This window comes from Bombina bombina, chromosome 2, assembly GCF_027579735.1.
Source record: "Bombina bombina isolate aBomBom1 chromosome 2, aBomBom1.pri, whole genome shotgun sequence".
NCBI classification, from domain to species: domain Eukaryota; kingdom Metazoa; phylum Chordata; class Amphibia; order Anura; family Bombinatoridae; genus Bombina; species Bombina bombina.
This window is the reverse complement of record NC_069500.1, coordinates 664417696-664431108: the sequence shown is the minus strand read 5'-3', so window position 1 is coordinate 664431108 and position 13413 is coordinate 664417696. Positions and strand designations below refer to the sequence as shown.

General features: G+C 38.8%; 1 protein-coding gene across 1 annotated transcript in view; it reads left to right on the top strand.

Moving 5' to 3' along the window:
• The window catches only part of RAD23B (RAD23 homolog B, nucleotide excision repair protein), a 296312-nt gene that overhangs the window by 131678 nt on the left and 151221 nt on the right, over positions 1–13413 (top strand). The window contains exon 6 of the mRNA XM_053702609.1: positions 5753–5880. Coding sequence (XP_053558584.1) covers positions 5753–5880 — 128 coding nt within the window. The remainder of the gene's footprint in view (positions 1–5752; positions 5881–13413) is intronic.

Sequence of the window (13413 nt, the reverse complement as noted above, 5' to 3'; positions counted from 1 at the left end):
TGGTTCTCAGTTGGATTCTATTATTTCAACTGTTACTGGTGGGAAAGGAACTTTTTTACCACAGGATAAAAAGTCTAAAGGTAAAAACAGGGCTAACAATCGTTTTCGTTCCTTTCGTTTCAACAAAGAACAAAAGCCTGATCCTTCGTCCTCAGGAGCAGTTTCAGTTTGGAAACCATCTCCAGTCTGGAATAAATCCAAGCCTGCTAGAAAGGCAAAGCCTGCTTCTAAGTTCACATGAAGGTACGGCCCTCATTCCAGTTCAGCTGGTAGGGGGCAGGTTACGTTTTTTCAAAGAAATTTGGATCAATTCTGTTCACAATCTTTGGATTCAGAACATTGTTTCAGAAGGGTACAGAATTGGTTTCAAGATGAGACCTCCTGCAAAGAGATTTTTTCTTTCCCATGTCCCAGTAAATCCAGTGAAAGCTCAAGCATTTCTGAATTGTGTTTCAGATCTAGAGTTGGCTGGAGTAATTATGCCAGTTCCAGTTCCGGAACAGGGGATGGGGTTTTATTCAAATCTCTTCATTGTACCAAAGAAGGAGAATTCCTTCAGACCAGTTCTGGATCTAAAATTATTGAATCGTTATGTAAGGATACCAACGTTCAAGATGGTAACTGTAAGGACTATATTGCCTTTTGTTCAGCAAGGGAATTATATGTCCACAATAGATTTACAGGATGCATATCTGCATATTCCGATTCATCCAGATCATTATCAGTTCCTGAGATTCTCTTTTCTAGACAAGCATTACCAATTTGTGGCTCTACCGTTTGGCCTTGCTACAGCTCCAAGAATTTTTACAAAGATTCTCGGTGCCCTTCTGTCTGTAATCAGAGAACAGGGTATTGTGGTATTTCCTTATTTGGACGATATCTTGGTACTTGCTCAGTCTTTACATTTAGCAGAGTCTCATACGAATCGACTTGTGTTGTTTCTTCAAGATCATGGTTGGAGGATCAATTTACCAAAAAGTTCTTTGATTCCTCAAACAAGGGTAACCTTTCTGGGTTTCCAGATAGATTCAGTGTCCATGACTCTGTCTTTAACAGACAAGAGACGTCTAAAATTGATTACAGCTTGTCGAAACCTTCAGTCTCAATCATTCCCTTCGGTAGCCTTATGCATGGAAATTCTAGGTCTTATGACTGCTGCATCGGACGCGATCCCCTTTGCTCGTTTTCACATGCGACCTCTTCAGCTCTGTATGCTGAACCAATGGTGCAGGGATTACACGAAGATATATCAATTAATATCTTTAAAACCGATTGTTCGACACTCTCTAACGTGGTGGACAGATCACCTTCGTTTAATTCAGGGGGCTTCTTTTGTTCTTCCGACCTGGACTGTAATTTCAACAGATGCAAGTCTCACAGGTTGGGGAGCTGTGTGGGGATCTCTGACGGCACAAGGAGTTTGGGAATCTCAGGAGGTGAGATTACCGATCAATATCTTGGAACTCTGTGCAGTTTTCAGAGCTCTTCAGTTTTGGCCTCTTCTGAAGAGAGAATCGTTCATTTGTTTTCAGACAGACAATGTCACAACTGTGGCATACATCAATCATCAAGGAGGGACTCACAGTCCTCTGGCTATGAAAGAAGTATCTCGAATTTTGGTTTGGGCGGAATCCAGCTCCTGTCTAATCTCTGCGGTTCATATCCCAGGTGTAGACAATTGGGAAGCGGATTATCTCAGTCGCCAAACGTTGCATCCGGGCGAATGGTCTCTTCACCCAGAGGTATTTCTTCAGATTGTTCAAATGTGGGGGCTCCCAGAGATAGATCTGATGGCCTCTCATCTAAACAAGAAACTTCCCAGGTATCTGTCCAGATCCCGGGATCCTCAGGCGGAGGCAGTGGATGCATTATCACTTCCTTGGAAGTATCATCCTGCCTATATCTTTCCGCCTCTAGTTCTTCTTCCAAGAGTAATCTCCAAGATTCTGAGGGAATGCTCGTTTGTTCTGCTAATAGCTCCGGCATGGCCTCACAGGTTTTGGTATGCGGATCTTGTCCGGATGGCATCTTGCCAACCATGGACTCTTCCGTTAAGACCAGACCTTCTGTCACAAGGTCCTTTTTTCCATCCGGATCTGAAATCCTTAAATTTAAAGGTATGGAGATTGAACGCTTGATTCTTGGTCAAAGAGGTTTCTCTGACTCCGTGATTAATACTATGTTACAGGCTCGTAAATCTGTATCTCGAGAGATATATTATAGAGTCTGGAAGACTTATATTTCTTGGTGTCTTTCTCATCATTTTTCTTGGCATTCTTTTAGAATACCGAGAATTTTACAGTTTCTTCAGGATGGTTTAGATAAGGGTTTGTCCGCAAGTTCTTTGAAAGGACAAATCTCCGCTCTTTCTGTTCTTTTTCACAGAAAGATTGCTATTCTTCCTGATATTCATTGTTTTGTACAAGCTTTGGTTCGTATAAAACCTGTCATTAAGTCAATTTCTCCTCCTTGGAGTTTGAATTTGGTTCTGGGAGCTCTTCAAGCTCCTCCGTTTGAACCTATGCATTCATTGGACATTAAATTACTTTCTTGGAAAGTTTTGTTCCTTTTGGCCATCTCTTCTGCTAGAAGAGTTTCTGAATTATCTGCTCTTTCTTGTGAGTCTCCTTTTCTGATTTTTCATCAGGATAAGGCGGTGTTGCGAACTTCTTTTGAATTTTTACCTAAAGTTGTGAATTCCAACAACATTAGTAGAGAAATTGTGGTTCCTTCATTATGTCCTAATCCTAAGAATTCTAAGGAGAAATCGTTGCATTCTTTGGATGTTGTTAGAGCTTTGAAATATTATGTTGAAGCTACGAAATCTTTCCGTAAGACTTCTAGTCTATTTGTTATCTTTTCCGGTTCTAGGAAAGGCCAGAAAGCTTCTGCCATTTCTTTGGCATCTTGGTTGAAATCTTTAATTCATCTTGCCTATGTTGAGTCGGGTAAAATTCCGCCTCAGAGAATTACAGCTCATTCTACTAGGTCAGTATCTACTTCCTGGGCGTTTAGGAATGAAGCTTCGGTTGACCAGATCTGCAAAGCAGCAACTTGGTCCTCTTTGCATACTTTTACTAAATTCTACCATTTTGATGTATTTTCTTCTTCTGAAGCAGTTTTTGGTAGAAAAGTTCTTCAGGCAGCGGTTTCAGTTTGAATCTTCTGCTTATGTTTTTTGTTATTTTCAGCAGGAATTGGCTGTCTTTATTTTATCCCTCCCTCTCTAGTGACTCTTGTGTGGAAAGATCCACATCTTGGGTAGTCATTATCCCATACGTCACTAGCTCATGGACTCTTGTTAATTACATGAAAGAAAACATAATTTATGTAAGAACTTACCTGATAAATTCATTTCTTTCATATTAACAAGAGTCCATGAGGCCCACCCTTTTTTGTGGTGGTTATGATTTTTTTGTATAAAGCACAATTATTCCAATTCCTTATTTTATATGCTTCGCACTTTTTTTCTTATCACCCCACTTCTTGGCTATTCGTTAAACTGATTTGTGGGTGTGGTGAGGGGTGTATTTATAGGCATTTTAAGGTTTGGGAAACTTTGCCCCTCCTGGTAGGAATGTATATCCCATACGTCACTAGCTCATGGACTCTTGTTAATATGAAAGAAATGAATTTATCAGGTAAGTTCTTACATAAATTATGTTATTGGTGCGAATCCAAGAGTTACTCATAGAGTAAGGTTAGGATTCCTAGGATATTAGCTTTTCTACAAGAGGGTTTATAAAAGGGTTTATCCGCTAGTTCGCTAAAGGGACAGATTTCAGCTCTGTCTATTCTTTTACACAAACGTCTGGCAGAGCATCCAGACGTCCAGGCCTTTTGTCAGGCTTTGGCTAGAATTAAACCTGTGTTTAAAGCTGTTGCTCCTCCATGGAGCTTAAACTTGGTTCTTAAAGTTCTTCAGGGTGTTCCGTTTGAACCCCTTCATTCCATTGATATTAAGCTTTTATCTTGGAAAGTTTTGTTTTTGATGGCTATTTCCTCGGCTCGAAGAGTCTCTGAGTTATCTGCCTTACATTGTGATTCTCCTTATCTGATCTTTCATTCAGACAAGGTAGTTCTGCGTACTAAACCTGGGTTTTTACCTAAGGTTGTTTCTAACAGGAATATCAATCAAGAGATTGTTGTTCCATCGTTATGTCCTAATCCTTCTTCAAAGAAGGAACGTCTTTTGCATAATCTAGACGTGGTCCGTGCTCTGAAGTTCTACTTACAGGCAACTAAAGATTTTCGACAAACTTCTCTGTTTGTCGTTTACTCTGGACAGAGGAGGGGTCAAAAGGCTTCGGCTACCTCTCTCTCTTTTTGGCTTTGTAGCATAATACGCTTAGCCTATGAGACTGCTGGACAGCAGCCTCCTGAAAGAATTACAGCTCATTCCACTAGAGCTGTGGCTTCCACCTGGGCCTTTAAGAATGAGGCCTCTGTTGAACAGATTTGCAAGGCTGCAACTTGGTCTTCACTTCATACTTTTTCCAAATACACTTTTGCTTCTTTGGAGGCTGGTTTTGGGAGAAAGGTTCTACAGGCAGTGGTTCCTTCTGTTTAATGTTCCTGCCTTGTCCCTCCCATCATCCGTGTACTTAGCTTTGGTATTGGTATCCCATAAGTAATGGATGACCCGTGGACTGAACACACTTAACAAGAGAAAACATAATTTATGCTTACCTGATAAATTTATTTCTCTTGTAGTGTGTTCAGTCCACGGCCCGCCCTGTCTTTTTTTGAGGCAGGTTCTAAATTTTAAAATTATATCTCCAGTCACCACTGCACCTTATAGTTTCTCCTTTCTCGTCTTGTTTCGGTCGAATGACTGGATATGACATGTGAGGGGAGGAGCTATATAGCAGCTCTGCTTGGGTGATCCTCTTGCAACTTCCTGTTGGGAAGGAGAATATATCCCATAAGTAATGGATGACCCGTGGACTGAACTTACTACAAGAGAAATAAATTTATCAGGTAAGCATAAATTATGTTTTCTCAAAAGCTGATAAGTCATGTCATTCTGAAGTAAAATAAATATATATATATATATATATATATATATATATATATATATATATATATATATATATATATATATATATATATATATATATATATATATATATATATATATATATATATATATATATATAAAATCACCCCTTTATCTTTTATTTGTCCTGAAAACTAAAAGAGTGCATAAAACACCTAACAAGTCTAACTTTGCCACACATTCCCCCCAGATTTGCATTGTATCCTACCTTTTCTGCTGTGGTTCTTCCATCTAATAAATAAATTGGTGGGTGGATTTTGCCTATTGAAAAACTATTGCAGCAAACAAGGTGTAAATCTGTTCTTATAAAATATTATTTTATAGGAAGATTGAAGATAAATTTTGTAACTACAATTTTTTTTTCTGCTCCCTTAAATATTCATTCTAGTAGTATATTACATCAGCTTTTTTTTGGAATGTGAAAACCCTGTTTATAAATTGTTGTAACAAAATTTTTGATTGGGCTTCTGATGACCTCAATTTAAATTTGGTTATACTCAGTCCACTCTCTCTTCTGCAATCTGCCTTTTTTTTCCTATTGCTTAAAATAACTTGCAGATATATTTCAAACCACATAGTTTAGGTTTTTGAAGTTGGCATATATTTTCTATTTATTTTTTTAAATTTGTCAAATAATGAAGTATTTGTATTTTAATTTTGTTATTAGACCAATCTATTAATGTTTGTGTTTAGTGACCGGGCAATCCTATGAAAATATGGTGACTGAAATTATGTCAATGGGCTATGAGCGAGAACAAGTAATTGCAGCTCTGAGAGCTAGTTTCAACAACCCTGACAGAGCAGTAGAATATCTTCTCATGGTAAGCATGTCTCAGTAAGCATGTCTCCGTCATATTTTTCTGATTATCTTGCACAAAATTGAATAGCAGGTTATCTGATTTTCTGAACTTTTTTGGGGGGGGGGTGCATGTAAAGGCACAAAATTAAGGCTTAGTAATCCTAAAGGGGGCAGTAATGTCAAAATGTAACTTAATGATTCAGACAGTATACAATTTTAATCAACTTTCTCATTTACTTCCGTTATTAAATTTTTCTTTGGTATCCTTTGTTGAAGGGTATACAAATGACAGATCGCAGATTTCGGCGTCTTTCACTTGGCAGTACCAGAAGTAAAACAACTGTACAAAGGTCACCTAAATCTTCCAAAATGCCTGGAGTGCAATAGCGGTGGTGGATCAAGCCACAATATGCAAATTCACAAGAACTGGCAGGCACTACAAGATGTGCAATGAATAAAAATCCTCAAATTTATTAAAGTCTATTAAAAATTAGCACAGACCTGCAGGATGACATACAGGGAAAAAGGGTCTAACACGTTTCCTTCTAGTTAGACAACATGTCTGAGTAAACTCTACTAGGGGGCGCGGAAAACATTAGACGTTTTTCCCTGTATATCATCCTGCACGTCTTTACTAATCTTTAATGGACTTTAATAAATTTTAAGATTTTTATTCATTGCACATCTTGTAGTGCCTGCTTGTTTTTGTAGATTTGTTGAAGGGTATACCTAGGCTAAGGAGTGGCAATGCACTGCTTGAAGCTAGCTGCTGAACTTGCGGCTAGATTTGGAGTTTTGTCGGTAACGACCCGAAAAACTAACGCCGGCTTTTTTCTGTCCGCACCATAAAAATAACTCTGGTATTGAGAGACCACATAAAGGCTGCGTTAGGCTCCAAAAAAGGAGCGTAGAGCATTTTTAACGCAGCTTCAACTCTCGATACCAGAGTTGCTTACGGACGCGGCCAGCCTCAAAAACGTGCTTGTGCACGATTCCCCCATTGGAAACAATGGGGCTGTTTGAGCTGAAAAAAAAACACCTGCAAAAAAGCCGCGTTCAGCTTCTAACGCAACCCCATTGTTTGCTATGCGGTAACCCTTCCTACGTCTGCACTTAACACTCTAACATGTACCCCGAGTCTAAACACCCCTAACCTTACACTTATTAACCCCTAATCTGCCGCTCCGTAAACCGCCGCTACTTACATTATCCTTATGTACCCCTAATCTGCTGCCCTAACATCGCCGACCCCTATATTATATTTATTAACCCCTAATCTGCCCCCCACAACGTCGCCTCCACCTGCCTACACTTATTAACCCCTAATCTGCCGACCGGACCTGAGCGCTACTATAATAGAGTTATTAACCCCTATTCCGCCTCACTAACCCTATCATAAATAGTATTACCCCTAATCTGCCCTCCCTAACATCGCTGACACCTAACTTCAAACATTAACCCCTAATCTGCCGACTGGAGCTCACCGCTATTCTAATAAATGTATTAACCCCTAAAGCTAAGTCTAACCCTAACACTAACACCCCCCTAAATTAAATATAATTTAAATCTAACGAAATTAATTAACTCTTATTAAATAAATTATTCCTATTTAAAGCTAAATACTTACCTGTAAAATAAACCCTAATATAGCTACAATATAAATTAAAATTATATTATAGCTATTTTAGGATTTATATTTATTTTACAGGTAACTTTGTATTTATTTTAACCAGGTACAATAGCTATTAAATAGTTAAGAACTATTTAATAGCTAAAATAGTTAAAATAATTACAAATTTACCTGTAAAAGAAATCCTAACCTAAGTTACAATTAAACCTAACACTAGACTATCAATAAATTAATTAAATAAACTACCTACAATTACCTACAATTAACCTAACACTACACTATCAATAAATTAATTAAATACAATTACTACAAATAAATACAATTAAATAAACTAGCTAAAGTACAAAAAATAAAAAAGAACTAAGTTACAAAAAATAAAAAAATATTTACAAACATAAGAAAAATATTACAACAATTTTAAACTAATTACACCTACTCTAAGCCCCCTAATAAAATAACAAAGCCCCCAAAATAAAAAAATGCCCTACCCTATTCTAAATTACTAAAGTTCAAAGCTCTTTTACTTTACCAGCCCTGAACAGGGCCCTTTGTGGGGCATGCCCCAAGAAATACAGCTCTTTTGCCTGTAAAAAAAAAAATACAATACCCAAGCCCCCCAACATTACAACCCACCACCCAAATACCCCTAATCTAACCCAAACCCCCCTTAAATAAACCTAACACTAAGCCCCTGAAGATCATCCTACCTTGTCTTCACCTCACCGGGTATCACACCGATCCGTCCAGAAGAGCTCCTCCGATGTCCTGATCCAAGCCCAAGCGGGGGGCTGAAGAGGTCCATGATCCGGCTGAAGTCTTCATCCAAGCGGGGCAGAAGAGGTCTTCCATCCAATCAGATTGAGCTTGCATTCTATTGGCTGATCGGAACAGCCAATAGAATGCAAGCTCAATCTGATTGGATGATGGAATCAACCTATCAGAATATTCCTACCTTAATTCCGATTGGCTGATAGGATTCTATCAGCCAATCGGAATTCAAGGGACGCCATCTTGGATGACGTCCTTTAAAGGAACCGTCATTCGTCGTTCAGTCGTCGGCCAGGATGGATGTTCCGCGGTGGAGGTCTTCAGGATGCTGCCGCTTCGCTCCGGATGGATGCCGCTTGGATGAAGACTTCAATCGGATGGAAGACCTCTTCTGCCCCGCTTGGATGAAGACTTCAGCCGGATCATGGACCTCTTCAGCCCCCCGCTTGGGCTTGGATCAGGACATCGGAGGAGCTCTTCTGGACGGATCGGTGTGATACCCGGTGAGGTGAAGACAAGGTAGGATGATCTTCAGGGGCTTAGTGTTAGGTTTGGGTTAGATTAGGGGTATGTGGGTGGTGGGTTGTAATGTTGGGGGGCTTGGGTATTGTATTTTTTTTTTTTTACATGCAAAAGAGCTGTATTTCTTGGGGCATGCCCCGCAAAGGGCCCTGTTCAGGGCTGGTAAGGTAAAAGAGCTTTGAACTTTAGTAATTTAGAATAGGGTAGGGCATTTTTTTATTTTGGGGGGCTTTGTTATTTTATTAGGGGGCTTAGAGTAGGTGTAATTAGTTTAAAATTGTTGTAATATTTTTCTTATGTTTGTAAATATTTTTTTATTTTTTGTACTTTAGCTAGTTTATTTAATTGTATTTATTTGTAGCAATTGTATTTAATTAATTTATTGATAGTGTAGTGTTAGGTTAATTGTAGATAATTGTAGGTAGTTTATTTAATTAATTGATAGTCTAGTGTTAGGTTTAATTGTAACTTAGGTTAGGATTTCTTTTACAGGTAAATTTGTAATTATTTTAACTATTTTAGCTATTAAATAGTTCTTAACTATTTAATAGCTATTGTACCTGGTTAAAATAAATACAAAGTTACCTGTAAAATAAATATAAATCCTAAAATAGCTATAATATAATTATAATTTATATTGTAGCTATATTAGGGTTTATTTTACAGGTAAGTATTTAGCTTTAAATAGGAATAATTTATTTAATAAGAGTTAATTAATTTCGTTAGATTTAAATTATATTTAACTTAGGGGGGTGTTAGTGTTAGGGTTAGACTTGGCTTTAGGGGTTAATACATTTATTAGAAAAGCGGTGAGCTCCGGTCGGCAGATTAGGGGTTAATAAGTGTAGGCAGGTGGAGGCGACGTTGAGGGGGGCAGATTGGGGTTAATAAATATAATATAGGGGTCGGCGGTGTTAGGGGCAGCAGATTAGGGGTACATAAGGATAACGTAGGTGGCGGCGCTTTGCGGTCGGCAGATTAGGGGTTAATAAGTGTAGGTAGGTGGAGGCGACGTGGGGGGCAGGTTAGGGGTTAATAAATATAATACAGGGGTCGGCGGTGTTAGGGGCAGCAAATTAGGGGTACATAAGGATAACGTAGGTGGCGGTCGGCAGATTAGGGGTTAAAAAAAATTATTCGAGTGTCGGCGATGTGGGGGGACCTCGGTTTAGGGGTACATAGGTAGTTTATGGGTGTTAGTGTACTTCAGAGTACAGTAGTTAAGAGCTTTATAAACCGGCGTTAGCCCAGAAAGCTCTTAACTACTGACTTTTTTCCTGCGGCTGGAGTTTTGTCGTTAGATGTCTAACGCTCACTTCAGACATGACTCTAAATACCGGAGTTAGAAAGATCCCATTGAAAAGATAGGATACGAAATGACGTAAGGGGATCTGCGGTATGGAAAAGTCGTGGCTGAAAAGTGAGCGTTAGACCCTATTTTGAGTGACTCCAAATACCGGCGGTAGCCTAAAACCAGCGTTAGGAGCCTCTAACGCTGGTTTTCACGGCTAACGCCAAACTCCAAATCTAGGTCTTGGATAGTTGTTTAACATTGCATGCTCTGTGTGAATCATGAAAGTTTAATTTTGACTTTGCCCCTTTAAAGGGACATGCCACCCACATTTTTCTTTTGTGATTTAGAAAGAGAATGCAATGTTAAACATCTTTCTAATTTACTTATATTATCTAATTTGTTTTATTCTCTTGATATTCTTTGATGAAAAGCATATCTAGATATGCTCACTAGCTGCTGATTGGTTGCTGCACATAGAAGCCTTGTGTGATTGGCTCACCATGTGCATTGCTTTTTCTTCAACTAAGGATATTTAAAAAATGAAGCAAAATAAATAATGGAAGTAAATTGTAATGTTGTTTAAATTTATATTCTCTATCTGAATCATGAAAGAAAGATTTTGGGTTTAGTGGCCCTTTAAGCTCAAGAACTGCCCAGAAGTTAACATACCTGTTTTAAAGTGTTTTTTTTTTTTTGTGGCATCAATATGTGTACAAGCACCATTCTATAGATAGATATAGATATTTCTTTCATGTAATTAGCAAGAGTCCATGAGCTAGTGACGTATGGGATATACATTCCTACCAGGAGGGGCAAAGTTTCCCAAACCTTAAAATGCCTATAAATACACCCCTCACCACACCCACAATTCAGTTTTACAAACTTTGCCTCCCAGGGAGGTGGTGAAGTAAGTTTGTGCTAGATTCTACGTTGATATGCGCTTCGCAGCAGGATGGAGCCCGGTTTTCCTCTCAGAGTGCAGTGAATGTCAGGGATGTGAAGAGAGTATTGCCTATTTGAGTTCAATGGTCTCCTTCTACGGGATCTATTTCATAGGTTCTCTGTTATCGGTCGTAGAGATTCATCTCTTACCTCCCTTTTCAGATCGACGATATACTCTTATATACCATTACCTCTACTGATTCTCGTTTCAGTACTGGTTTGGCTATCTACTATATGTAGATGAGTGTCCTGGGGTAAGTAAGTCTTATTTTTTGTGACACTCTAAGCTATGGTTGGGCACTTTATATGTAAAGTTCTAAATATATGTCTTTAAACTTATATTTGCCATGATTCAGGATAATTGGTATTCCTTCATTCAGACTGTCGGTTTCATTATTTGGGATAATGCATATGAATAAATATTTTTTTTTCTTACCTTGAAAATTTTCAATTGACTTTTTTCCCTGCGGGCTGTTAGGCTCGCGGGGGCAGAAAATGCTTCAATTTATTGCGTCATTCTTGGCTCAAAATTTTGTCATTTCTTTCATGTAATTAGCTAGAGTCCATGAGCTAGTGACGTATGGGATATACATTCCTACCAGGAGGGGCAAAGTTTCCCAAACCTCAAAATGCCTATAAATACACCCCTCACCACACCCACAATTCAGTTTTACAAACTTTGCCTCCGATGGAGGTGGTGAAGTAAGTTTGTGCTAGATTCTACGTTGATATGCGCTCCGCAGCAAGTTGGAGCCCGGTTTTCCTCTCAGCGTGCAGTGAATGTCAGAGGGATGTGAGGAGAGTATTGCCTATTTGAATGCAGTGATCTCCTTCTAAGGGGTCTATTTCATAGGTTCTCTGTTATCGGTCGTAGAGATTCATCTCTTACCTCCCTTTTCAGATCGACGATATACTCTTATATATACCATTACCTCTGCTGATTCTCGTTTCAGTACTGGTTTGGCTATCTGCTATATGTAGATGAGTGTCCTGGGGTAAGTAAGTCTTATTTTCTGTGACACTCCTAGCTATGGTTGGGCACTTTGTTTATAAAGTTCTAAATATATGTATTCAAACATTTATTTGCCTTGACTCAGAATGTTCAACTTTCCTTATTTTCAGACAGTCAGTTTCATATTTGGGATAATGCATTTTAATTTAACATTTTTCTTACCTTAAAATTTGACTTTTTCCCTGTGGGCTGTTAGGCTCGCGGGGGCTGAAAATGCTTCATTTTATTGCGTCATTCTTGGCGCGGACTTTTTTGGCGCAAAAATTCTATTTCCGTTTCCGGCGTCATACGTGTCGCCGGAAGTTGCGTCACTTTTTGACGTTATTTTGCGCCAAAAATGTTGGCGTTCCGGATGTGGCGTCATTTTTGGCGCCAAAAAGCATTTAGGCGCCAAATAATGTGGGCGTCTTATTTGGCGCGAAAAAATATGGGCGTCACTTTTGTCTCCACATTATTTAAGTCTCATTTTTTATTGCTTCTGGTTGCTAGAAGCTTGTTCTTTGGCATTTTTTCCCATTCCTGAAACTGTCCTTTAAGGAATTTGATCAATTTTGCTTTATATATGTTGTTTTTTCTCTTACATATTGCAAGATGTCTCACGTTGCATCTGAGTCAGAAGATACTACAGGAAAATCGCTGTCAAGTGCTGAATCTACCAAAGCTAAGTGTATCTGCTGTAAACTTTTGGTAGCTATTCCTCCAGCTGTTGTTTGTATTGATTGTCATGACAAACTTGTTAAAGCAGATAATATTTCCTTTAGTAAAGTACCATTGCCTGTTGCAGTTCCTTCAACATCTAAGGTGCAGAATGTTCCTGATAATATAAGAGATTTCTCCAACATAGGTGTGTCCGGTCCACGGCGTCATCCTTACTTGTGGGATATTCTCTTCCCCAACAGGAAATGGCAAAGAGCCCAGCAAAGCTGGTCACATGATCCCTCCTAGGCTCCGCCTACCCCAGTCATTCTCTTTGCCGTTGTACAGGCAACATCTCCACGGAGATGGCTTAGAGTTTTTTAGTGTTTAACTGTAGTTTTTCATTATTCAATCAAGAGTTTGTTATTTTCAAATAGTGCTGGTACGTACTATTTACTCAGAAACAGAAAAGAGATGAAGAATTCTGTTTGTATGAGGAAAATGATTTTAGCAACCGTAACTAAAATCCATGGCTGTTCCACACAGGACTGTTGAGAGCAATTAACTTCAGTTGGGGGAACAGTTTGCAGTCCCTTGCTGCTTGAGGTATGACACATTCTAACAAGACGACGTAATGCTGGAAGCTGTCATTTTCCCTATGGGATCCGGTAAGCCATGTTTATTACGATTGTAAATAAGGGCTTCACAAGGGCTTATTTAAACTGTAGACTTTTTTTGGGCTAAATCGATT